The 26,335-nt window shown below is 48.4% G+C and overlaps 1 protein-coding gene across 3 annotated transcripts in view; it reads right to left on the bottom strand.

The window, feature by feature from the left end:
• Nucleotides 1-26,335, bottom strand: part of Msra (methionine sulfoxide reductase A) — a 252,745-nt gene that overhangs the window by 54,426 nt on the left and 171,984 nt on the right. For all 3 annotated transcript variants that reach the window (XM_042699865.1, XM_042699867.1, XM_042699866.1), the window contains exon 5: nt 20,436-20,542. In XM_042699865.1, the coding sequence (XP_042555799.1) occupies nt 20,436-20,542 (107 nt within the window). The remainder of the gene's footprint in view (nt 1-20,435; nt 20,543-26,335) is intronic.

The following is a 26,335-nucleotide window of genomic DNA, read 5'->3' as shown; positions in this document are numbered from 1 at the left end:
CAAGGGGAGGCTCACAGGTACATCACGGGACCCTCAGCACGCGTGCAGGACGCTGCGTGGACACAGAGCAGAGCGATCCGATGCCAGCTGTAGGTGGCATCACAGAAGGGTCAGGGTCTGGATTAAATTCTAAGGAAGAAAGGAAAGAAGGAGAAGGGTGGAAGGCATTGTAGGCAGAGAAGCAGAAAACCTGCAGCGGGCGGACGTGCGCATCATCCTTAATCCATCAGAAGCGGCCTCGCAACTCACCACGGCAAAGGTGAGCCCACGGGGGTGCAGTGTTCACCCACCAAATGCAATTTCTAACCAGGAGCGTCAGCAATTTAAACAATAAATGCATTCTGCTTTATCTAGAATGGATTTATTCTGTGATTAGTGTGTGTAACTTTCATTATTTAATCATGTTTTGAAGTGGAGAGATGCAGTGCACATGATTATTCAGAGTCCGCTGGCGTTTCTTCCACTCCATTTTCCCAGGCTGACATCCTCCATGGCGCTGCCTTCCCTGTACGTTTATCTTCATTGCTTAGGAAAACCGAGAACCAAAATGGCTCACACAGACCGAGCCACAGGGAGTCACTGGCCTCCTCGCCATCTTGGTATCTGGTGCCGGGCCCAGGCCCACGCTGCTCATCTGTCTTGCCCTCAGGGAACCTTCTCTTCCACAACACCTTGAATATCCAGCCACCCACTGGTCCAGGCCTGCACGTGCCCTCCTTTCTAGTGTGTCATAGACTACATGGTGCTCTTAAGTAAGGAAGTAGCTACTTTGGGTACCTTGGTAACATGCACAGGGTTTCCACTAGAGAGCATTCAATGACCTCTAGACAAAAGTTGGGAAACAGGCCTTTAGCCATATTGCTGGTACAAGGCCTAGAGAGGAACTTCCTGGGGAGAAGGCCCTGGCAATGTATCAGAATAAGTAACTACTGATGGTCCAGACGTAACTGTCCAGCTACTCTGTCGTCATGATCTTGTGACTCACAAGTGATCAGGCAGGACTGAGGACAGAATCACAGCCAGAGCAAGGGGACAAGGAGAGGGAGGGAGGGAGGGAGAAAAAGTAAGAGAGACAAGGAGAGGGAAGGTAGAGAGGGGGGAGGGAAAAGGAGGGAGAGAAAAGACCCAGGAAGGACTAAGTAGCTGGAGAGATTGTGGGAGAATGTTTGAAAATAAACGTTTAGAAAATTTAGACATTCTGAGAGGAAGAAATCAGCCTAAGAGAAAGGCCACGTTTTGCTCGAGACATGCACAGAGAATGTCTAGTACACTAGCAGCAAACAAGGACACCTGGGGACCAGAGGTGCAGAGTGAGAGGTAAGTGGGGTGGGGCTTGCAGTTGTCAATCATTTGTTTAATGAGGGCCACACTGTGGCCGGAAGTGGAGAAAACCACACGGACAAGGACAAGACAGAATCCCTGACCTCAAGGAGGCTGTGGACGGGGAACACAGCCAGTGAGACTCCAATAAAGGGGGACATCAATGTCCTGACAAAAGTGCAGGCCCCCCAAAGGAAGTGCAGGCCTCTTCTCCACTCAGAGGAGTCTGCAAAGGGAAACTGACGACAGGAACAAGAAAGGAGACTGGCTTCCTTAAGCCTTGACTCAGCTTCCAGCTTAGTGACTCTGGCTGACCCCACCACGCGGGATATGGTGGGTCTGGCGGGCCTCAGGGTGGGGGCAACCCCCGTGCACGGCCGCTGAGAAGTGAAGGGGAGTGAAGGAGGGCCCGAGAGGTGAGCCTGTCTCTGCCGCGGTGCACGGCAGGCCTTCTCACTGAGGGATGAAGCAAGAGAGAGAGGCCCCAGATGAAGGATCGCATTTCAGAGCTCAGCGCGATGCTGCTTTCTGGGACCACAGAGTGTTCTGTCTTCAAAGTGATCTTTGGGTAAACAAGAGCTATGAGTGGTCTCTCCCAGAGACACACGCAGCAAGAGGGAGGATGAATCAATTTATTCATTCATTATTGATACCACATATGTCTGAGCAGGATCTGAGATAGCAGGGCCCATACAGCGCACATTACCTCATTCAGCCGGATACAGAGAACTAGGTTTATTTATAGGACTTAAAAAAAAATCTGTCTTTTGTTGTTATTTGATTGCTTGCTTGTGAAGTCTTCAAATTCACAGTGCGCTGTTTAAATAATATTATAGATGTTGCAGCAGAAACCCGTTGGCCTGTTTGCAAGGCCTTCGGGTCCACCTTCCCCTAGAGAAACAAGAGCTACATTTCCATCTGCAGAGCTAGGAGAACTGGGTCACCTCCCACCACTAAGCTCTCCCAGGAACTGATTAGTACACAATTAAAGAGTGGTTTGGGAGTGCAATTTGCAAATGGATGGTGCAGCCGACACACACATTCTACTTTGGGGAGGGGGGGAATAAAGAAGAGGAAAGGAAAAACATATGCTAAAAACACATTTTAATCATCATAAATCAGGCTTCAGTTTACTCAACTGTAATAATACTATTCGTTGGCTCATTATGAGGCTTTGTACCGCCTTGAAAACACTGATCCCTCCTGCATGAGTGCTGCGTCTGATGGGTGGGTGATTATGTCCCAGGCTAGTGCTGCCCTCAGCCTGCCGGGGTGGAAGAGAGAGGGCATTCCCCAGCAATCCTGGAACCTCCTTGCACCGTGACATTGCTGAGCCAGCCTGAAGGTTGTTGCAGAGTGGGGGAAACGGTTGAGACTACAAGACGGAGAAAAGCTAGTAACAATTTCTAGAAGTAGTGATTGCTGTAATCCTGTAAAACTGTGAATGGACTCCTCTTAAGAGTTAGCTAGGAAGTTTGGGGGATGGAGAGGGAGTGGAGTGGGGGCTTATGTAAGATGTCAGACCTCTTCCATACTTGATCTCATTTGATCTTCTCATCAGTATCACGATGAGAAGATCATTATAAACATTAAATACATGAGAGAGTTGAGGGCATGCTCAAGGATGCATGGTGGCAGAGCTATGCTTCACTAGTTTGTGTCCTAAGATGCTGAATGGAGGCATGGGTGTGGGTCTAGCAGTCTGAAGCTCTAAGTTATAAATGTAGCTTGGCACCCAGGCTGTGTGAGTTGGCAACACTGCTCTGCCTCTCTAGGCTGGGTTTCCTCATCTTCAAGGCCAGGGTGCGGGACTGGGCATGCTGAGACCTCCACACAGCTCTCTCTACCATGCCAGTGGATGCCTTGATGGCCAGCCTTCATGGCTCAGGCTATCAGGGACCACTGAAAGGGGACAAAAGATACACCCTGAGCCCTTAACCTGTTCCTGTTCCAAGGATGCGTTCATCAGCCTTAGCCTAAAGAACCGACGAGGTGACAAAGCCGGCGTGTTCAAGAGTAGGAGCCTCTGATGACGAGGCCAAGCTAAAGCCAGTGGGGCTCAAGATGGCTACGAACATGACAAAGACAAGGGGGGATTGCTACTAAGAAGACAGCTCACCACGAGGCCGCAGAGTCAACCCAGACATCAAACATACTGTGAGAACAAGTCCACAGCATTGCTCTTAGTTAACGGAGAAATCCCTAATTGTGAGGTGACGCGGCTAAGCCATACATCATTCGTTTCCCACTGGCTTCACTGCAGGTGACCCCTCTGACGCCTAGGTTACTTGAAGAAACTTGAAGGCCACTTTTGCTTTTAAAAGGGGGGGGTGGCTTTTTACCAGATAAAAATGTAACAGAGGGCTTGTCACCTCCGTCTTCATATTGCGTCTGTCCCTTTTGCCTGCTCAGAACCTGCTCAGCTCTGCATGTAGACATGTTGATGATCATTTGACACATTTTGCCCAAGAGTATAAGAAAGGAACCTGGCCTACTATCTATTGGAGCTTAAGGCCCAGACCAAGCCCTGAGGTCAGGAAGTTTATGTATGTGATGGCACGAGCCAAAGGAGAAAGTCAGGTTCTGGGTGGTCACCACCCATTCGTCTACAAACCTCAAGAGCAGAAGCTTGCACACAAGAAGAAAAAACATCTTTTGAAACTGTGCCAATGACCAAAGGACAGTTACCAAAGCTCAGCTCACCCTGGAAAATCAGTGAAAGCCTGCAGCTTCCTTGGTTCAGGTAAGCAGTGATTCTGTCTTCCTCACTCAGCCTCCCCTCTGGCTTGGGCAGAAGTTGTCCAGTTCAGCTGATTTTCCACTAGGGGGCGCAGCTCACATCAGGAGACAGAGTCAGGAGACAGTTCGAACTTCTCTGTAGCGAGTACTGTTTTATTACTCATCATCAGCCGAGTCTAAAGGTTGAATTCTTTGGGAAAGTCATTTGCTTCGTTGTGCCCACTGCTGGTTCCTGAAACTTTCCATGTAAATGGAGAACAATGGGCTGGGGTGAGAGCATGCAGGTGGAAGGCAGCAGCATAGGTCAAGACAGCTTGCACACACAGCAGGGCCGTGGCCCATGCGAGTTCACTTGGTCTACGTGAGCAACCTCAGGGTTACAGAGGAGTAGACTCATTTTAGAGAGTAAGAAACTGAGGTTAAGATTAAGAAACTGATTCAGGCTCAAATAGGTAATTAGGTCTGAAACCCAAGACTAAGTACCAATCCGCTGCTCTGAGGTTCCCAAACTGAATTTAGTAGTAAAATCCTTTTGGAGATGCTAAAAATGACATATTCTTTGGCCTCAACTCCAAAGATTCTAATTCAGTAGGTCTCGTTGGGGCCCTGGTAGCTACAGAATCCTACAAACAGCAGCTTCCTGTTGAGGTCAGCTAGGAATACCTAGGCACCAGAGAGGCCTACACCACTATGAATTGCTGGTCTTCTTTCTAGGGCCATATTTTTCTTAAAGAAATAGACTCTTCCAAGCTCCAGTGGCCATGCTTGTGTGTTTGCAGATGTTGATTTTGCCGGCAGGTTTCTACATGCCAGGTGAACCAAACTGAGCATGCTCTTTTCTTGTGGTGCTGTGGTGGTGTGATGCAGGCAGAAAAATCCAGAAATCTACCTCAGTGACCTGGAGCTATTGACCTAGAAGAGTCTAGACATCTGGCATAGACTCAGGAGAACTGAGGCCCAGAGCTCTGTGGGTCCAGTGAGGGTCCTTGGTCTCCTTTCCTGTCTCCTTCCCAACAATCCTGGCTACTACTACAACTACACTCATGCCACACAAGATGGGTTCTCTTAGCCAGGCACTGATGGGTCCCCCATGTAATCCTAGTAACTCAAGAGGTTGAGATCTAAGATCCTAATGTGAAGCCAGCCTATGCAGGCAAATCCAAGATATCTGTATCTCCAATGAAGTAGTAAAAAGCTTGGAAGTGAAGATGTGGCTCAAGTGGAAAAGTGCCAGCGTTGCCTGCTCAGCTTGTTAGGATCCATCTGGATTTGAAGGCAGCGAAGAGCTGAGGCTTAGGGTGGGAGGACCGGAGAAGACCACAAGAGGGCAGGCTACAGTGTCACCAGCAGTGAAACTTACTGCCTTCCCATGGAAACACAAATCCTAACATCGAGGAGCAGGACAGACACTCATCCACCCACTGGGCTGTATGTATCGACTTAAGCGCAAAGTCCACACAAAAGTGGCCAGCATAATCCTCAGTCAGAGAATACAGCTATTCTGCTCCAAACTCAATTCAGAGTTGAGCTGCAAAGTTACAGAAAATGACCTGCCTCCTGCCCAAAGGCTCAAACACCACCCTTAGGGGGTGTCCATGAGTTCTGATCTTCACACCAGCTAAGGGGCAGGAGAAGCAGGGATCCTGGGCCACTTTATTTTTTTTTACTTTATTTTATTTTATTTTTTTATTGTAAAGATACTATACAGAGGGTTACAGTTACATGAGTGAGGTAATGAGTATACTTCCTCTTGAACATTGTTACCCCCTCCATTGTTTTCCCCCTACCATTCCTTCCCTCCCTACCTTCCCCGAGGTTCTTTTTTTTTTTTTTTTTTGATTGTGATTAAGTGATTACATAATTTCCCAAATTTCACAGTATTGTGGAATAATGATGCTCATTTAAAGTCACAAGTTCATTCTAACCTGGGCCACTTTAATACAGAAGAGATCAATTACATTTTCATCTGCCAGCCCCTCACCCCCAAGTGCATCTCTGCTGTAGTCACCTCAGTTTATAAGAACGTCAACCCTACTGACTAGAAAAGGATAAATAAATAGCAGTACATAATAAATAGAAAAGAACAAACTATTGGAGCTTTCACTCTCTAGACAATGTACTTGGGCAAGGACTAGGCCCTTGCTTATCATTTTCTCCCACACTGCATCATCTCAAGTCTGCTAAGGCCTCACACTGGCAGAGCATCTTCTAGATTACAGTCCCCACACACCGGTAATCTCTCCTAATCCTTACATTAGCCACAGTGCAAGCATGTGTGGCAGGAGTCGCAGCTCCATTTCATGGATTAAGATGTTATATTTTAAAAGTTGTGCGAGTCACCAAAACACCACAAAAGCCCCACTCTGTCTCCCATGGCATTATCCAAGGTTTTCAGATACAGGGCTTCTCAGATTTCTCCCCAGACTTTCAGTCCAAAATGCCGTTCTTTTCCTACCAGAATACAATTATTCTTGACCACTTTGTTTTACTGTGTGCATGTGTGTGTGTGTGTGTGTGTGTGTGTGTGTGTGTGTGTGTGTGCGCGCGCATCATTTGCTTAAAAAAAAAGCTGAATTTCTAAGAAGGTCAAGGTAACTGGAAGACATTTACAAACAGTTCTAGACTCATGGGATAATACATGTCTGGAAGCAATATGGGAATTCGCATCTTTCTAAAGAAAGATTGTTACTGTTCCTTTCTCCAGGCCTACTTTTTCGCATTCCTCCTCTATGCACGTTACATATGGGAGCTCTTGCTTTCCCCTTAGTCCTGCCTGATCTCTCATATCCTGTTTGCTTTCTCTCACACAGAAGGGCATGTTTCTCTTCTGCTGCTCTTTGACCGACCCTTTAATTCATTTATCTTTTATCAATTTCTCTAACTCTGTTGGTGGGGCCGCCTAATTTTCCCTCTCTCTTTCTAAGTCTTAGTCTTGCACCAGAAACACACAGCCCCGCTGTCATAACAAAGGATGTGTGCATTTGTGAGGACCACTTTACAAGCCGATTTAGCTGTGAGAAAGGCACCTCACCGCATACTAATAATGCTTTAATAACACATTCCCCAAGATGGCTCTGCCTGGCAGGTTGAGAAGAGGTTTCACTAAGCCTGGGGAAGATGGGGAGAAGGGAGTCTAAGGCTCAAGATGGAGGAGAATCGCCAGCCAGATGACATTCCCACACAATGCCTAGCAATGCTTGGTATAACCAGAAAAATTAATCACCTTTCAGTCGCAGAAAGGCATCTACTTGAACAAGCAGCAGCCCACATTAAACCAGATGCTGCTTTCTCTCTGAACAGTATACAGACGTTCTGGTTGCAACTTGAACGTGACCTCAGCTCACAGAGCTGCTGTGTGCCAGTGGCAGCAATCCCACCCGGTGATGCACAGATGTCTCAAGAGTTTGTAAGTTTATGTCAGAAGATAGGTGATTTCACCTGTGAACCCTGTATCCACAACACAGCAGGAACAGGTTGGTTGTGTTTGGGGTGATCTCCTCCCTCGGCCTCGTGGGCAGCACGCGGCCGGCCGCCCCGCAGGCCCTCTGGGCGCGGCCGTCGGGTTAAACCCCGCGCTCACACTGGCAGTGCGCGTCCGGCCGCGCCCGCGCCCGCCTGGCCCCCGTGGCCTGGTCACGGGGGGAGGTGGGGCAGGGTCGCCTTCCGAGTGTGCTCTCGGACTGGGGGGGGGGGGGCGCGGGGCAGCGGACGCGTGTGATCCCGGCACTCCGCGGGCCGGGCGGGGAGCCGTGTCCGCGCGGGGACGGAAGGGCACCGGCGTTCCTGCGCACCGGTGCGGCTTGGAGGGCCCGGGTGCGGGGCGCGGACTTCAAACCACGATTCCCCCCAGCCCGGGACTGTTTAACTCCAGAGGTGCCGCCCCGCCCACGTGACACCTGCCGGGAGGAAGCGAAGGCCCAGGGTGCGGGGCCGCGGGCCCAGCGAGGCGCGGGGTGGCTCGGCTGAGCTAGGCCCGGGGTCCTCGGGGAACCCCCCCCCAGCCGTGCCATCCGGGCCGGGTGGGGCAGGGCTGAGGTCAAGGTCCCCTCCCGTGGTGTGGGGACGTGGGTCGGGCAGTGGCCCCTCTGCTGGCTGGCCGGGAACCCACGCCTCGGGGGCCCCTGCGGACCAGCCTGGGCCTGCCCCCGTGCCCACGCCCCGCGCGCGCCCGCCACCTCCACAGCCGGGAACCGTCCGTTCACAGGGTTGGAGATGCAGAGGTAGGCCCAGCCGCCGCTGTCCGCGCCCCTGAGCCCACCAGGCCTGCGGAGAAGGGCCTGGTGCGTGGCCCGCCCACTTCCGGTTCTCGGCACCCCAGCCCCGCCCCGCGCGCACTGCGCATGCCAGCGGCCCAGGGAGCCCCGCGTCCCTGCGCGCGCACCGCGGACCGCTTCGGCCGGTCTGTTTCACACCTCCTGAGGGCACCCGGTCGTGTCTGAGCTGACAGGTGTGGGGGGCTGCAGAAGCACACTTACATCCACAAAAAGCTCACGAGAACAACAGCATCTGCAGCCCGAAGGACCCGGGCCGGGATTACCTCGGTGCCCAAGGGACTTGGCTGAGTTCAGCACTATTATTTTTACACAGCGGCGCACAGGGTGCTGGCTGGCTTCGGGAATCTACGGAATTTAACACCCAAGCACGTGTGACAGGAAAACCTATACGTTAAGAAGCCTCCATTCTTGTTTGGCCTTCCTACGAAGTCATCATGAAACTTGCCACAGGGTGGCTTTTGCCCCTTGGTGCTGCAGATCAAACTCAAGGCCTAATGCAAAGGAGCAGGGGGAGCCTGTGGAAGAGCAACGTTACGTTCTTGCTGGGTCACCGGTCCTTAGAGAGTTCAGCCTTTTGTGGCCCCGGTAGTATGTTTGCTATAGGTTCAAGCATTGCACCTTGTGTGCTATAATAGAAATGTATGTGTCTTATATTCCGCAGTTAGTGTGTGTGGGTATATGCATTCATTGGCTTTGAAGGTCTGTGCATTTCTAGGAAGGTAAAGGTAACTGAAAGACCCTTACAAATAGTTCTAAACTCAAGGGATACTACATGACTGGCAGCAAAATGGGAATTAACGTCTTTCTAAAGAAAGCCTTAGAAATTCTTGTCCAGTCATTTATTTTCTTCTCTGGGAGCAGGGCTGAGTCAGACCGTGGTGACCATTCTTCACAGGCACCAGCAAAGAGATAGGCCCAGGGAGGAGAGCCGCCCAGCGGCCGGGCCGGGCCGGGTGCGGGCCGGGGTGCTCCCGGAGGCGGCCAGTGGGAGCCAGGCCTGGAGAGGGTCGCGTGGAAGGTCATGTTCCTCCCTGTGGGCGACCTTAGAGGACGTCCCTGCGGAGTGGATGCTAGTGTGTGTGCGTGCACGTGTGTGCGTGTGTGTGCACATGCGGAGCCCCGCTCAGCCGCCAGGCTCGGCCCGCCCTGCAGTTTCCCGGATAACAGCTGAGGGTTCACAACGGAAAAGACGACGCATTTGAACAAACCCTAAACCCGCCCGGCCCGGGACCGCGCCCCGGAGCCGCGGGACCTTCCCGCGCGGGCCCTGAGCGGCGAGGACCAGCGCAGGCCACAGAGCCTTGCCTTCATCTGCTCAAATGCAGCCGTTTCTTCGGCGTCGGTTCCTCCGCCCAAACCAGTGTTGCCATTACCATACTGTCCTGGAACCGCACGTGAGCAGAAAACCGCCCACTACCGAAAGACTGCGCAGCCGCGCTGGCCGTGCCGCGCCCGCCCGGCGCGCTGGCCCTGCGGACCCCTGCTCCGGGGAGCGGAGGGCGGGAGAGGAGGCATTGAGGACCTGCGGCCACCAGAGGGCAGTAACACAACCCAGATCTTTCATTTGGGAGGGAGTGCGGATGCGCGGTTTAATATGGAAAGTCCATTATTACAAGCTTCTCCTCTCCCCACCCCCCTATTAATGAAGAAATGCCCGGGGGTAATGCAGAGATTTCTAAATACAGTGCAAGAAAGGGCAATCTTTACTCATACACGGGGAGTCTAACACGCAGTAATAAGTAGAAATGAAAATAATCACCCAGATGCAAGTAAACCATTAAAGCCAAAGATGCGGCACTCTGCATGGCTGCGAACATAGAAACAGAGATGTCTGCCTCTTGGAAATGGGCATTTAAAATATTTATTTCACAAGTTCTTATTTCGAGTCCATAACAATACCCATAATTACAACCTCCAACCTCCAAGAGGGGTCTGAGAGGAATTCTCTCTGGATTGCTGGGTATCGAAATAGGGATTTTTCTCTTTGACTAAGGAAAATGAATAAATTATTCAACGCATTTCCATGTACATTTGAAATCATAACTTCATGCCTTAAACAACAGCACAAATAAATTTTAAAAAGTGAAAAGTGCTGAAGAACCATCTAATCCTCAAGCCATAAAATGTCAACTGACATTTACCCTCATCTGCGCAGGCTCTTCTAATGCAAATAAACTGTTTTTCAGGGTTGGCAAGAGCAGGGGCTTGCATATTCTCCTATGGGTTTTAAACATCACAGGGCAGTGTGCACAACAGACCGCGAAGGGATCCTTCCATCGTGCAGCCTGCCCATTTCCCAGGGAACAAAGAAGCAGAAACAGCCCTGCTATTTTCACTGCAGAACAGCAAATCCTGGGTCCTTCACTCTAGCTATGGTTGGAAATTTGAGGGGTCAGTCACTGCAGACAGCCTTGTCTCTGAAGTCACCTGCCATAGCCTAATATTCACAAAATGCTGCCTCGATTCCCAAGTACCCCACACACCGTGGGTGAAAAACACAGAATTCATAGTCAATTGACTGTAACTCTAAATTTACGGTGGGGGTCATCTTGGGAATGGGAATGCACTCCCTCCTCTAAGCCACTGTTTCTTTCCTAGGGCATATAAAACAGATCTTGTAGTGTGTCCTTGTGTGTGTATGTGTGAAGGTCATTGACAAAATGCAGTAAACACTGCTGAGCTGTTAAGTTTTATGAAAAATTTCACTGTATTTTCCCCCACTTGACAATCAACAGCTAGGGTTGAAGAGACATCAATTAAAAACCACAGAAGGTCATGGCAGATGAAGATAGAACCAGGGTCAAAGTTGGGTGTTCTCAGCTAAGGCTATGATTTTTCCCACCCCTTCATGGAGCTATGCATATAGCACAATGCTGAGTCTCCTTTGGCCACCATGACTGAACATTACAAAGACTTCAGCAACAATTGCTGGCCCTCAGAGGTTCAAGGTGAGTGAGCTAATGTGGTACTTTTGGTCTTCTGCTCCTTCTCTTGGCTTGTAGGTGGCTAGGTAGGTGCTCATATGACTATCACTTGAGCTACTCCAGCTCTGGTTATTTTTGTGCTTGGTCTTTTGAACTTTTCTGGCCAGACTATGTTCCTTCTGCTCTCAGACTGTCAAGTAGCTAGGTTACAGGAATGAGCCACCAGAGTGCATCTCAACATTCTGTTTTCATACGTTCACTAAAGTTCTTCAGTCTTTCGGTTTTGTTTTGTATTTTTGAGGCGAGGTCTTGCTATACGGCCTGAGCTAACCTCAAACACAGCCTCCTGACGTGCTTGTGCTACCATGTCTGTCAGTTGAGAAAGGATCTTAAGATAGAGAGATTATACTGGATTGTCTGAGTGAGCCCTAAATCCAACCCCATGTGTACTTTTAATAGAGGAAGCAAGGATGGACACACAGAAAAGGAGATGTTACTGCACAGGCAGAGGCTGGAGGGATATGGCCACAATTCCCAGGGGGACTTCCCAGCACAGAGGCTAGAAGGGGCAAGGAAGGATCTCTCAGAAGAGCCCAGAGAGGAAACCCGGCCCAGCCAGCACCTTGCTTTTCTCACAGTGAAATTCTGAGCTCCAGAATTGGGACAGAATCCATCGGTGTTGTTTTAAGCAGCCAGGTCTGAGGTTGTTTGTTAGAAGTACCTTAGGGAACGAATACAGGGTCCATCAGTCAGAGATTTGGCAAATTAGCAAAAGGAACGCACTTTTAAATTCCAGCCACTGACAATCTAATCAAAAGTTGCTTCATGACTGTGACCTTTAGCGGCTTGCTGTGTCAAGAAAGTTTGCAAGACAGGCTTTGGGTTGAACACTGTAATTAAATGTAAGTAGAGGCAGTGATTCTTCCGGTAGGCAACATATCCTCAACCAGAGAGCAATCCTGCAGCCTTGAATCTGACCTCTTTGTGAGAATGGTGGATCCATGTAGGGACAGATTTCAGAATATAAAGAAATCTAGAACCATCCTTTATAATGTGCCTGTGGTTCTCATGGTGAGTCCCTGGGTCTCTTAGGAGTTCTTCAACTTCATCCAAAGGTTTAGAGTCTGGGGCAGCAATCCTATGTTAGGTATATCTTAGATATACCGTGACGGTTAGGAACTTCTCTGATGAGAAGTTACAGATACCTTATGGGTGTGGGACCTGGAAGGCTGTGGGAGATTCTGGATTTGATTCCAGACGTGGTTGAGAAGCCGTGGAGTGATTGGCACAGAGAAAGGAAATGATTTGGCGGTTATATTTATGGTGACCATTAGGCTGCCTGTTGGTCCCAGGGGTGGAGAAGAAGAAGTTCCATAGACTGGGAGCATTTTAGTGGTCCCAGCGCTGATAGAGCTCTGCTGAGAAGAGAAGCAGGCCCGCTGGAGGTGTCTTTTTGAAGCAGAGTTCAGGTGAGCTGAGGTCAGGCTAAGAGGAAGGGATCTGAGCTTATCTTGGGAAGGCTGTGAGTGGGCGGATGGGAGAAGGAAGCCAGGAACTTGGTGATGAAGAAAGAGGTGTGAAAGAAAGCCTTCAGTTTAGGACATATTATGCCGAGAAATACATGGAAATTATAAGGAGGCATTCGATATGGGCATTCAGAGTACAGAGGACAGTTCACAGAAATGGCATATGGACCATGGGAGAGAAAAAGCAAGAATTTTACTGATAAGTTATTTGGTAATAGAAACTACATTCTCTCTCTCTTTCTCGCTTTCTCTCTCTCTCTCTCTCTCTCTCTCACACACACACATGCATGCATGCATGCGTGCATGTATGCACACACAAACACACCATCCAGCCGAATCACATCTTGTATCTTGTCAGGGTTTAGCTGGAGAGCATGTGGAGTCACTATGAATATCTGGTTGCAATTGAAGTGGGAAAAAAATTAATCTAATGAAATCTTTATTCTAAAAACCATTGGCTATTTTCTAGTTATCACTACAAATCATTTATATTTTTTTCATTAGAGTGCTGTGTTGATGAGTTGCTATATAATTAAAATTTAAGATAAAATTATGGAAACTTTCAATATTATAGGTATGTACTGAAGTTATAGATGGATAGGTGGATGGGTGGGAAGATAGATAGATGGATGGTTAGATAGATAAATGGATAAATGGCTGGCTGGATGGAAGGATGAACACACAGGTAGAAAAGTGGGTGGATGAATGGGGAGAGGGGTAGATGGACAGGTAAATACATAGAAAGATTAACATACATTTTTTTTCTTGTTGGTCATGGGGCTTGAACTCAGGGCCTGGACATTGTCCCTGAGCATTTTTGCTCAAGACTACCACTCTATCATTTGCAGCTACAGCACCACTTCTGGTTTTCTGGTGGTTAATTGGAAATAAGAGTATCACAGACTTTCCTGCCCAGGCTGGCTTCCAACTATGATCCTCAGATCTCAGCCTCCTGAGCAGCTAGGATTATAGGTGCCAGGTTGAGACAAATTTTTAAGCACTGGTGTATATTTGAAGTGTGATGACTAACATGCATTCTAGAAAGATTTTATTCTAGTTAAGACTTAATATGTTATAAAATACACACAAAAGAAAACACTTTTCTTCCCTTAATAAAAGACATAATCAGAGGAAACTTTGTTTTCTGCTCATGCATCTTAAGGAGTTGGGAAGGAGTTAGGTCACGTGTCCAGAAAGTCTTTCTATCTGCTGATTATCTTTCAAACATAAAGACCTATAATCTATCAGTATTTAAGAGTCATAGTTTCAATATGGAAGACTCCCGTGGACCTCCTCCACTGCCAGAGGCCCACTATCATATGCTGGTCATGACAGGTTCACTCTGGTGGGAACTGGACCACATTTGTTAATCCTAAAACAAAACTATGTTTGTTTACCTCTTCTAACTAATTGCAGAGCAAGTAATTCCACCAGGAAATCCAAAGGTAAGGCCCCACAGCAGCACACCCCGTTTTTGCAAAGCTCCCAGGCATCAAGGTCCTCAGGCATCTGGGGCAGCTGCTGGCCCTGCAGAAGTGTGGACCCCAGCATTCCCCAGGGCAGCAAAGCCAGGCTGAAGTTCAAGTTCCCTCCTGAGCTCCTCCTTAGGGTGGGAAATGAGCAAACCCCTTCAGCCATCTTTCTTTTCATCAGGCTGCTGGTGAGCTTGGGACCCACAGCCCAGCCAACTTTGCACAAAACCACAATTTAGATGGAAAATCGCTTTGGGTTTCTGGCTCCTCAGCACTACTGAATATCTAATTAGCTCAACAATTGGTCCCTGTGATAAAAAATCAGCTAATTTTATGTCCAAATGGCTGCTTTGTGGTAAGCAATACTGTCACTCCAGACTCCACACCAAAAGAAGCTGCTGAAGAGGCTGGTTACTTGTGGTCACTAGGGGCAAACTAGCGAAGACTCTCAAATTAGTAACCCAAGTCAGTGTTACAGTGAGCGCCCAGGGACCCTGCGGGGACTGAAGTGCGTGCGAGGGACAAAGCCGGCCATGCCAACCACTAACGGGGAAATGGGAAATAGAAAATGGATGGGACAAATCATCTGCGGAGTGCCTTTGCTTTTAGAATTAAATCTAAATGTGTTTGATGAGATGACAAAGTTCCAGACTCTAACTTCCTAGGGTTAAGAAGCAACTCCCCTAAGATTAAATGCCTTTGTTGTCTCCTGAGATGGGTCAAGATCACCCAAGACATAAAGCTCAGGAAAGCCAGAGGGAGAATCCAAGACTGCCCCTGTGTTTTGAGGCCAGTAGAAATCACTTTCTGTTCAAAGGTAAGTGTAAAAGAAAGGATTGGGTGTTGGGCTGGGAAGGTGGCTCAGTGGTAGAGCTCTTGCCTTGCATGCCTGAGGCCCTGTGTTCGATTCCTTAGCACCACATAAGCAAAAAGAAAAAAGCCGGAAGTGGCACTGTGGCTCAAGTGGTAGAGTGCTAGCCTTGAGCTGAAGAGCTGAGGGACAGTGCCCAGGCCCAGAGTTCAGGCCCCATGACCAGACCCCCCCCCCAAAAAAAGAAAGGATTGGCTTCCTTATCGACTTCTTGTGCTCTTTCTTACAGGCAAATCACTCGTTTCTTTTTATTTATATTATCAGTTATACCAATGGAATAGACAGTTATTCATACAAATTTCAAAAATAGAAACAAGGATTGAGAAATACATGAATGCATACAATTTTATAGGGAGAGATTCACACCTAATCTTATCTATTATATCTATCTTTATAGGTGTAGATGTAGATAAATACAGCAAAGATTTATAACATGCTTAAAACAGTAACTGGTATCCAGTGAACTATCGGTGGCTTCTGGGGTGCTATTCCATCAGTAGCATATAGCCACGTGTATATGGCTCATCACTCCGTTACTGTGCTCTATAGACTCAGTATCTGAGGTTGTCTGATATGTGGCAACAGCATTGGAGCAGGAGGTCCTGCAGGAAGGTCACCTTGGGATTTTCTTCTTGTGCCCTGTCACAAGCTCCCAGGAACCCTAGCAATGTGGAGGGTCAGCTGGAGCCCATGCCAGTCAGTGCCCTCCCCGGCCTAGGACAGAGTGAGGATGAAGAGGGCAGCTCCAGATTCCCCTTACACACACTTCATCTCAGGCACCTCTCCTGGATGGCTACAGGTGACCCCTGGGACCCTAACCTGCCCCTCGCTCTGGCCGCGGCTGCATTCTGCACAGGGGCTGTCATGCTGAACAGCCCCACGTGCCCACAGCTCCTGACCTTGCCTTCAAGTCAAGAGCTTCCCATCTCCTTCCCTGACCCACACATGCTCAGCCCCAAGTGCAGCATGAAGCTGCAGGCATCGGCTTCCTCTTCTTCTTGGGGACCGCTGCTGATCCACTCCTTATTGACAGTCCAGCCGGTGTGCACCAGGCTCTCCCCCTTTTCCCTTCCGCTCATTTCCCCAGCCCTTGCTCCTGCCGCTGGCACCACACACCCATGCCTTACAGACCAGCCCTTGCCCTGGGCTCTGGCTTCTGTGGGACTCATGAAAATTGGTGGCCACCTGGGCCTTGGAGACACACGGAGATAGGTGAGTCCCCAAATTGCCTTGGCCCTCATGCTGTGGTTTCCAGAAAGGAGAAGGAGCAGTCGATCCTGACATAGTGAGGACATAACGTCCTGAGCTCTGGAGAGAAGCTTCCAGACAGGGAGCCAGGTTGATGCAGCCCCGGAGCCTGCCCAGTGTATATACACACACACACACACACACACACACACACACACACACACACACACACACACACACATGCATCCGTGTGCACACTCCCACATGTGCACACATATGCATGTGCATACACATAGGTGCACACACTACTCCATGGATTAACACCATTTGATACAATAGACAGTGGACACTGGACTCGAGTATAAATACTAATTAAAATTAAAAAAGCAACTCATCCCTTACTGCAATGCTCGGTGGTCACATGTAGCTGGGAGCAACTCTGTCGGCCCAGGTCATCGGGGCAGAAGCAGAACACTGGTGCCCTGGTCACCCTCTGGGTGCTGGCCAGTTCAGAAAGACTGTGCTTCCTACTCTTTCTACATTTTCATCTCTCAGTGGACTCTAGTGCCATTTATATATATGAGAAGATAAAAGAAATATAATGGTATTTATTCTCTGCATTGGTCATAAAGCAGATACAGCTCTAGGAAGAGCAAGGGCTGTCCGGATACCAAGACAGAGGAGTCCCTAATTTAAATATCTCCAAACCTATTTTTCTCCCTATAGCTGCCTATCTACTATCAGCTGGTTGACTGATCTATCCATCTGTGTCCCATATGCTTAGTTTAGAACAACTGTCTATAATGTAATGGAAGAATAATTAAAAGTATCATATATATATATATATAGTATTTTATCATGTATATCTCAGGCATTATAGATATAACTCGGGCCTTATGAACACTGCCACTAAAGCCACAACCCCAAACCTTTTTGGCTTTAGTTATTTTTCAGATAGTGCTTCATGGTTTTTGTCTTGAGGCCAGCCTTAGACCATAATCCTCCTACCTATTCTTCCTTTGTAGGTGTGCATCATCACACCCAACTCCTTTGTTAAAATGAGACCTCACTAACTTTTTGGGGGGGAGGGGTTTACTGGGATCTTCTGGATCTCTGCTTCCTGAGTTGCTGGGACTATGGGCATACACCACCATATCTGGCTTGGATAGAAGCTTTTGAAAATCACTATGGGTTCTGCTCACAGCCAAGGGTAAAAACTACTGGGGGAGGGGCCAGCAGCTTGGCTCCAGCGGTAGACTGCCTGCACAGCAAGCAGGGCCCCTAGTTCAATACCCGGGAGAGAAAGAGAGGAGAGGGGAAGAGAGAAAGGAGAGGGTGTGTGTGAGGAAGAGAGTGAGAGAGTGAGTGAGTGAGAGAGGGAGAGAGAGAGACTGGGGTAGGAAATAGAAAAGCAAGTAGTCACGTCTTCAACACCATATGGCAGGCACTGTTTTGAGCCCACAGTCTTCATTATAAACCCTGATACTGTCTCACTTTGAGACATCTAGAGGCAAGCTGATACCTTCCTCAGTCCCCTACTATTACTGCTGCTACACTGCGAGACTACAAATCACGACACTGTGCAGTTCGTATGCAGCACGAATCATATGTGACTTTTAGTATCTGTGATAAACATCACCTTTATAATTAAAGGCAGTAGGTGAAACCAGAGAGGCTCCAGTGTGCAGCTCTTGTGAGGACGGGGCTCTGGGGTAGCAGCGTGTGGCATCTCTACTCACTTCAAATGCTCACGTCCCTATATCTTTTTCTCTATCACACCCACTGATTTTCTTCAATGGTCTGATCAACTAGAGTTTCACTGCCATATACACTTTGAGAGCTCCTACAAGTCGCGAGAGCTCCCATCCACCCAGCACTTACTATGCACTACGTCCTGTGCTTTGCTGACATGAACCCAGCACATAGCCATGACCGTCCTCAACCAAGAACTGCCCAGGTCTCCTTCCAGCCGCCCCTCGGAAGCCAGCATCATGAGTGCTTCAAACTCCTCCTTCTCCCAGATGAGCTCAGCGCCCGCACACCTCTGCCTCTTCTCCTTGTCGCTGGCCAGACTCCTGCAAGCACCCTGGATCTCCTCTCTCTCTCTCCACCGCCAGTCGAATCCCATGTTCTGTGAGCTCTAGGTATCTTTTTACTCCATTTAGATCTCCACCCTTCTAGACAACTCCTGTCATTTCTGTTCTGGGGTCTGGCAGAGCCACCCAACTCACCTACCTGTGTCCGGTCTTATTTTCTCTTTAATTCTAGCTGTTCTGAGTGTCTGAAAAATGGGATTAGAATGGGGTCTCTTTCATCTCATTGCAAGGTTTGCCTGAAGCAGAGAGGATCTGTGGCTCTGCACGTGTCAGCCATGCGCGGAGGCACAGGTGACTCGTGAGCGACAGCCTGAGGTGGCACTCTGCACCTAACCGCACCAGGCATGCTCGGTGTGCCCGCCGCGGTCAGAAAAGTCATGATGAAGAGGGAGAGCAGAAAGGACAATTTTCTAGACTTTTTGAGATAGATGAAGTATCAGAACACCCTATTACAAAACGGAGAACCTCTAAACAGCAATGCAACATCATCATTTCAGCTCCATGGCACACTTTGTTGGGTGCTTGTGGCTTGAGGTCTGCTATGATGCTGGGGCTAAACTGCCAGCCAAGGCTGGCATCTCCTCCAAAGGCTTAACAGGTTCAGCTCCCAGGCTCCCAGGCCCTCAGCAGGCCTTGGTCCCCTGCCACTCAGCCTTTGCCCAGGGTTTGTCCTCCCCAGGGCCGTGATCCTGGGGGAGCTCTGGGAGATGGCTGTAGAAGCCACCATCTTTTAGAACCTGTCCTCAAAAGTGACATCTTATCTGCATGGAACAGAAGCAAGTCACAAAGGCCAGTCCCTGCCCAAGTGGGATTCCACACCGGCAGAGGCCCTGGGGCTGGGCTCCAGGCTGAGACCATGGCCTAGGAGCAGTCCTCGGCCTGTCTGCTCATCGCCATGGCCACGGACCCACCGCGCCCCGCTCACTGTGTCCTCTCTGCCGCCGCTTCCTGACGGACCTTTCACAGAATCCCCAAGTGGGTCGGCGTTGTTAGAGTAGCAGCTAGCGTGAGGAATGCACGTCTGTCCACACCAGGAGACAGACATTAAAGTTTAAGCAGTATTACCAAGCCTAAAAATTCAAGCAATTCAAGTTGCTTATCAAAAGACCTAAGTGTCTGTTGGAAGAGATTTAAAAATATTAAAGTGAAGTATCTACTTAATGATTCAATGTCTATAGTTCTGATATGTATACTTAGTATAATTAAATTTACTGTGCCTAGCAAGAAAGAGCATGTTGTAGATAAATGGGGACCATCCCGGAAAAGCTGCTGCCTCTGAACGTGACCTTATTTGGACTTAGGGTTTTTTTATTAGTAATGAAGTTAAAGGAGGGGGTGGGGATGAGAACCGGAGTCATTAGAAGAATGGCCAGTGTGGACACAGCACATGTAAGGACAAGATGCAAGCCCACAGAGAGACGAGCCTGTGTGTCTGCCTGCACAGGCCCTTCCCCGTGTCCAGGAAGGCTCCACCCTGTGGACACTGGGATGTTACACTCTAGTCTCCAGAACTGTGAGACCATAAACATCTCATGTTGAAAGAGAGATCCAGGCAAAGACACAAGGACAGAGAGATTTTTAACAAGGTACATATGTATCTCGACCAGCTGCTTTTAAAGAGATACAAAGACTCACTCTTAAACTCTCATCACACTATTTCTTTAAAATTTGTAAACGGCTGTTTGCTGGTATCTCTGTCCGTAATCCTAGTGACTCAGGAGGCTAAGCCGCGGACATCACAGTGCCAAGTTAGCCCAGGCAGAGAAGTCTACGTGACTCCATTTCCAAATAACCTGCAAAACTGCTCATGAGGCATGACTCAAGTGGTAGAATACCAGCACAAATAAGAACACTGAATGAGACTGTGAGGCCCAGAGTTCAAGTCCTGGTACTGGCGCACGCACACGCGCATACACACATACAGTCACACACAAAACAATGTAAATGGATACAGTTCTGGATGAAAAGAATTAAACTTCCCTCTAACATCCTCGAGCAGGGCAGGCAGCGGGGGCGGGGACCTACCTTCTGGTAGTCCTCCTTGGACCTCAGGGCCGCCTCCATCTGCGTGGCCGAGGTCACGTAGATCGCTGACCGGTACTGGGTGCCGTGGTCATTGCCTTGGCGCATGCCTGGGGGTGAAGAACACAGACAATCAGGCAGGCGACAGGCAACTGTGCTGTCATTCACCCATGCCATACCAAAGTGTGCAAGCACTGTTCTCACATGGTCACCTGATATGTGCCCCAGTGCTTGGTATCACTTTCTCAAAACAAGCATGAAATGCATCCACTTTGATTTGCCAGTTTCGATGATCACCGATATCTGTAGGCTCAGGTGAATTCATTACAGGTCTTGGATCATGTTAGCTACTCCACAAGTAAACATGTTCTATGCAAATACATAAGGAATAATTATCTCATTGAGCACATGTACAGGACTGTGATACACATTCTCTCCTTGGTCCTAAGGGAACTCCCAATGTGAAAGGAGCTATACTTCACTGCAGATAAGGGAGGGGAGGCTGTGTGTGGGCTGCCTGGGGGAGGGGCTCTCAGGAGACATGCCTATCACAGTCACCTCTCCAGGACGAAGGTCACGTGACTGGGTCAAGGGAAACTTAATGATACTTAACGAGACATGACAGCACAGGGAGACTGGTGATCCCTCACCGGCTTACTGGGGTCCCCTGGAAGGCTTCCTGACATGGTCAAGAAACTTCATCCGTTATTCAAGTACCAGCTTCTCAAACACCTCCAGCAGAGGCTCTGACCCCACAAGGAATACGTCTGTGTTTTCAAACGCGAATGCACAAGCCTATCTAGCTAGGAAGCCGGCACTGCTCCAGGTCTGTGGGCCCGAGAACCTGCATTGCTCCTGCACTCATGGTGGTTCTGGAAATATGGGACGGGGCCTGCCTGCTCCCCGAATCACAACAAATGACATGCTATTACCCATTTGTCCTAAACAGCTTTCACCGTGCTATCCTCCAGAGATCAAAATTAATGAAAATTCCTTTTGAGAAAAGATAAGACAAGTGCTATTGAAAGATGAAATACCCCGCTGTGGTCTTTCTCTCGCCCTTAAACAGCTATGTTCAGTCCAACAAAAAGTATTCAGAAGGTGCTAACTGTGTCCTCAGCACTACTGAGGCTCCAGAAGATTTGGTTATAATCCTTGATCTCAAGAAATACCTAGAAAAAAAAGGAGGAGGAAACAGAACGGAGCTGAGCTTGACACACTCTCCCTCTGGGCCTGGCCTTTGACAATACCGTGCTCACTGAACCTGCCTGAGGTCACACACACACTGGGTAAACGGCTGTCCTACCATTTAAACTTCAATGTGTTGGGCACCAAAGCCCCTTTCCCTTTCTGAAACCAATGCACAAGTTGTTCTGGCCGAAAAATCAAAGCTAGTGAGCAAAGTATAGAGTGACTCAGGCTGAGGGAGGAACATCACAGCCCAGGGCCCAGAAAGAAGAACAGGCTTCCTATGTTCTGAGGACTACAAAGACAGGCCTGGTCTTGACGAGGGGCCTGGCAGCAAATGAGGCCGATCAGCCGAATGTGACGCCACGCAGGGATCTCGAAACTTCCCACCCGGGACCAGAGACACGCGAACAAATGTGTCTCCAGAGAGCCAGACCCTAGGGTACATATTCAGTCCTCAGTGACCAAGTTTTCACACAGACTTGACTAGCGCTACCAAGTCCAGGTGCCCTTCACTTGGCTTTGGAAAACGTTAAGCAGATAAGTTCTTCACACGTCTGCTGTTTTCATGTCCCAGGGTTTACTGTGGAGGGTGAGAAGAGGGGAAAAAAAAACAAACCCTAGGTTCAGAAATCACATCTTGGCTTAAGATTCTTCCTGAACACTGAGCTGATTGATGAGGACCGGGCTTTGGGGCAATCATGATGAGGGCTCGGCGGCGGCATGTACCAATCACCTGTGATTTCTCCATCTACCTTCTCTAGAGCTGATTTTAAGGGAACAAACCATTCTGACACTGCTTTATGACATCTCTCCCTCTGGAGAAACTAGGCATAGGTAGTGGAAGGCAGAAATGCTTAATCTACACGGAAGCACAAAGATGGATGAGATCGCACCTGCTCAAAGGGCCTTGTAAACCTCACGTGTGGGAACCAGGCTTGTTACGCATTCTGATGGGAGGGAGGCGTGGGAAATGTGTGAGCAGGGGAATCTTAAGCCAAGCTCCTGCTCCAAGCTGGGCCACTTTTCAAGGTCCCAGGAGCTATCATGGGATGGTTATCATCAGAGCAGGCAGGAACACATTCCCTAGGAGTCACATCTCCATCCCAGGGGCTCTCCATTAGCTGGATGCCCTGGTCGCAAGCAGAGTGACCCTCTCCAGGACAAACCGCCATCGCTCCATAGGAAAGGCGGCCACTGGGTGGGGATGTGTTGGGGTAGTTTAGACTTGGTCTGCAGTTCTCTTCTTGCTCAGCAGGCTAGAAACTTTGTCCAGGAAACAGGATGGAGTCATTGGGGGCATGTCGGCCTCACGTCCAAAGACTTGAGAACCTGACCCAGGTTTTCAGCTGTTTTTTTGGGTTTTAATCCCTACATCTCATTCAAATACAATCAACAGAGGTCTTTGAGAAAAATACCTTCTAGCCCCAATGCTTTCAAACCGACAGTTCAAACAGTGAAATACATTTCCATAGGTTAGGAGAGGTTTTCACATTGTTTTGCATTTTCTGCTATTCTATTAAAAAAAAAGTGGACTCTAAATTTATTTCAATAAGATAACGAAGTTAAAACTGTACAGATGATATCTTGTCTCTGACTGACATATCCACTTACGTTTTGTTTTACTGTTCTTTTGTTCCTCGTTCTTCCCAATCACTCCGCTGCATCAGTGTTAACTCCCTGAGCTTCCTCCCCTCCCTCCCCTCTCCTCACCCCTTCTCTGCCCCCAACAGCACTATGCTTATCCAAGTCTTTCATTAAGACCTGTCCCTTCTGACACGATTTGTTTCCATTTACCACTCATCCTCTTCGCTGCCCATGTTGCTGGGTCCAGTCTTTGGCTGCCCTTTCATGAGCCCTCCCATGGAATGGCTCGTTTCTACTCTGGGAACTCACACCTCCGTGGTGGCGCTCATCCCAGGCTCTCCTTCGCGCTTCCGTCAGTGACATTCGTGCTTCCTGGACATTTCAGCATCCAGGCTCCCTGGCTCCTCTCCACCTCGCTGCATCCGGTCACTGCCCCCGCCCCCCTTCTCATCACCCGACACGGCCGCTCTCCCAGTGACCCAGGCTTGCAGTCTCCAAGGAGCTCGTATTTTACTGGAGCCTCCTTTACTTCTGAGCTGGGCAGGCCTCCAGCTTTCCTTTTGTTTCCTGCCAATCCTTTAGTAATAGTCTAGCTCCTGATGCCACAGCCCACCCCCTCCACCCCCCGCCATATCCAGACCCACTAATGCTTGGTGTGGGATAAAGCTGGAGTAACACCTGATAAAAGGTCCTGCCTGTTTCCAGGGTGCTCAATTTCGTTAACTGTGGGTCAACTCACCACGTGCGCCTATTTCCACCTCACCTGCAGAACCAAACACCTCCCGGTTCACACCTCCTCCCAGAAAAAAGCCCAGGGCATCATTTGCACATTTTCTATTCTCAGAGCTAAGAAGAGATGCAGAAAATGACAGTCCTGGAATTCTCTCCCATTAAAACATCTGCAATTCCATAGTGCTTATGCTAGACATTTTGTTTTTGTTTTTGTTGGTCACAGGGCCTGAACTCGGGTCTGGGCGCTGTCCCTTAGCTCTTCAGCTCAAGGTTAGCACTCTACCACTTGAGCCACAGTGCCACTCCTAGATGTATAGTTTTAACTTGTTGATTACTCCTTTAAGTTTTATGACAACCAACACACTGATAAGTTAACCTCTATATTATTATATAGAAAAGTAAGATGCTTTGGAAATGTAAAATGTAGGTAGCAAATTAAAAGAAAAATATTCTACATTTAGTCTAAATTTGTACTCAAATCCTAGTTTTGAACCACAGCAATTCAGGAAGAGAGTCTCCATGTGTGTTTGGTTAGGCATCAACCTTTGGTCACCTTTTGCCTAGTAGGAAGTGACAAACCATCCAAGCAGAGTGGCAGGGAATGCACACTGGGCTATTTTAAGATGCAGGGAAAAGCCAAGCAATCAATTCATAGTCTCAAAATAAAATTTAAGCATTTTCAGTAGTGTTGGACAACCACACTACTGAAATACAAAGGGTGACTGCCAAGGATTGTGTCTGTACCAAGGTGACTTACCCTTGCCCAGGCGTCTTAACCATGGCTCTGCTGATGTGGTGTCAGGTGTCTTTGTGGTACAGCTGTCCTGTGTATGCTGGATACAGAGCCGTGGCACCCGTCTGGCTGAGATAGGCAAAAATCTCCCTCTCTGTGGCTAAATGTCCCACAGAGAAGCAAAATCACCCGTGGGTAAGAAGCCACATTTCTAGATTAATGGACAAATTTTGATGTTATTACTTATACAGTCTCCATCTTCAAGGCAGGTAAGTGAAGTAACGTGAAGAAAGAAAAAGCTTTTGGGTGGGTGAAGACCAATAGCTCCAAAAAGAGTCTCAGAGGTCTTCCGTATTCATATTTTTGTTTGTATCTGCTGATTTTGGTGGTCACCGGGGTGTTTCTGTTTCATTTCTCCCTCAATGGGAAAGAATGGAGATGTGTAGCCTAGTATACAAGATCTTTTCTTTTCTAGTAAAGTGGTTTTGAAGAGACCTATTTATATCTAAAAGACCAGAAGCACAAATTGAAATCAGATATATACAGTTCAGAGATAGGGCTCTGAACTGCATGGGGGAAGAAAGGAAAAAGTCTATTAAAAATAGAAACATCAATGTTCATTGTCATCACAATGTCCTTCCTGGTGTCTGTAGTACATGACCATGGTGCCCAGAAAATCTCTAAGATGCTTGCTGTCCTCTCAAACTGAATCAATTAGGAATAGCTTTCAGTTTCACAAAGATGAAAATAACAGCGACTTAAACAACAGACGTGTGTCTTTTTTTTCCAGTAAATCAGAAGTCTATTAAAGCAGATAGTTGGGGGGCAGTGGGGTAACTCCGTGGTCTGCAGGAACTCAAATTTCTTCTTTTACTCACCAATCCTTAGGACATGGCCCTCCCTCCTCTCAAATCATACAGTCATCATATCCGAAGTGCAGATGGAAGAAAGGAGGAGAAATGAAAGCACAAAACCTCCCATTCCCCCATCTTAAACTGGCTTCCTAAAAGATTCACCTTACATTGGGACAGGGAATAGGATCTACCTTTCCCTGGGGAACTGTGGCAGGAGCTAAGCTTTATTAAAGCATTAGTAGATACTTTAATAAAAACACTGTTAAGGTCAATAAGTTGTTAGTGAAAGCTTTTCTTTAAATAAGCTAAGATGTTGGGAGTTAGGACTAGAGGTGATTAGACTCTCTTGACAGCTTTTAGACTCTTCCCTGGTATTCTGGCCGCCTTGAGCAAAGAACAATCAGCCAAGCAGGCAGATGAACTGTCCTCCTTCAGCATCACTGCTTTAAACACTACACCAACTCCCTGAGGAAGTTACGTGGCACCCACAGCTGCTTGCTGACAAAGCACAACTCTGGCTTCTGGTGCCCAGAGCAGCCATGTGTTTCAAACAGCACATACTAGGCATTTTGCTGCCACAAGCTTCAGTGAACTCTAGAAGATGCTGTGGCCATTTTCACCCAAGCCAGGGCGCGAGCACTTCCCCCAGGTGGCAAAGGCAGTCCTTCATTCACATGAGGGGCTGCTATGATTGGTGCACGTGTGGTCCTTTAGTTGCACAGAGGGTTATGCCATGATTGGTGCAAACACAGTGCTTCATTTGCATGAGGGACTACCATGACTGGAACATACACCTTTTTACACATCTC

The sequence above is a fragment of the Dipodomys spectabilis genome, unplaced genomic scaffold, assembly GCF_019054845.1.
Source record: "Dipodomys spectabilis isolate Male_0828 unplaced genomic scaffold, ASM1905484v1 ptg000263l, whole genome shotgun sequence".
Taxonomy (NCBI): Eukaryota; Metazoa; Chordata; class Mammalia; order Rodentia; family Heteromyidae; genus Dipodomys; species Dipodomys spectabilis.
This window is presented reverse-complemented; position numbering and strand designations above follow the sequence as displayed.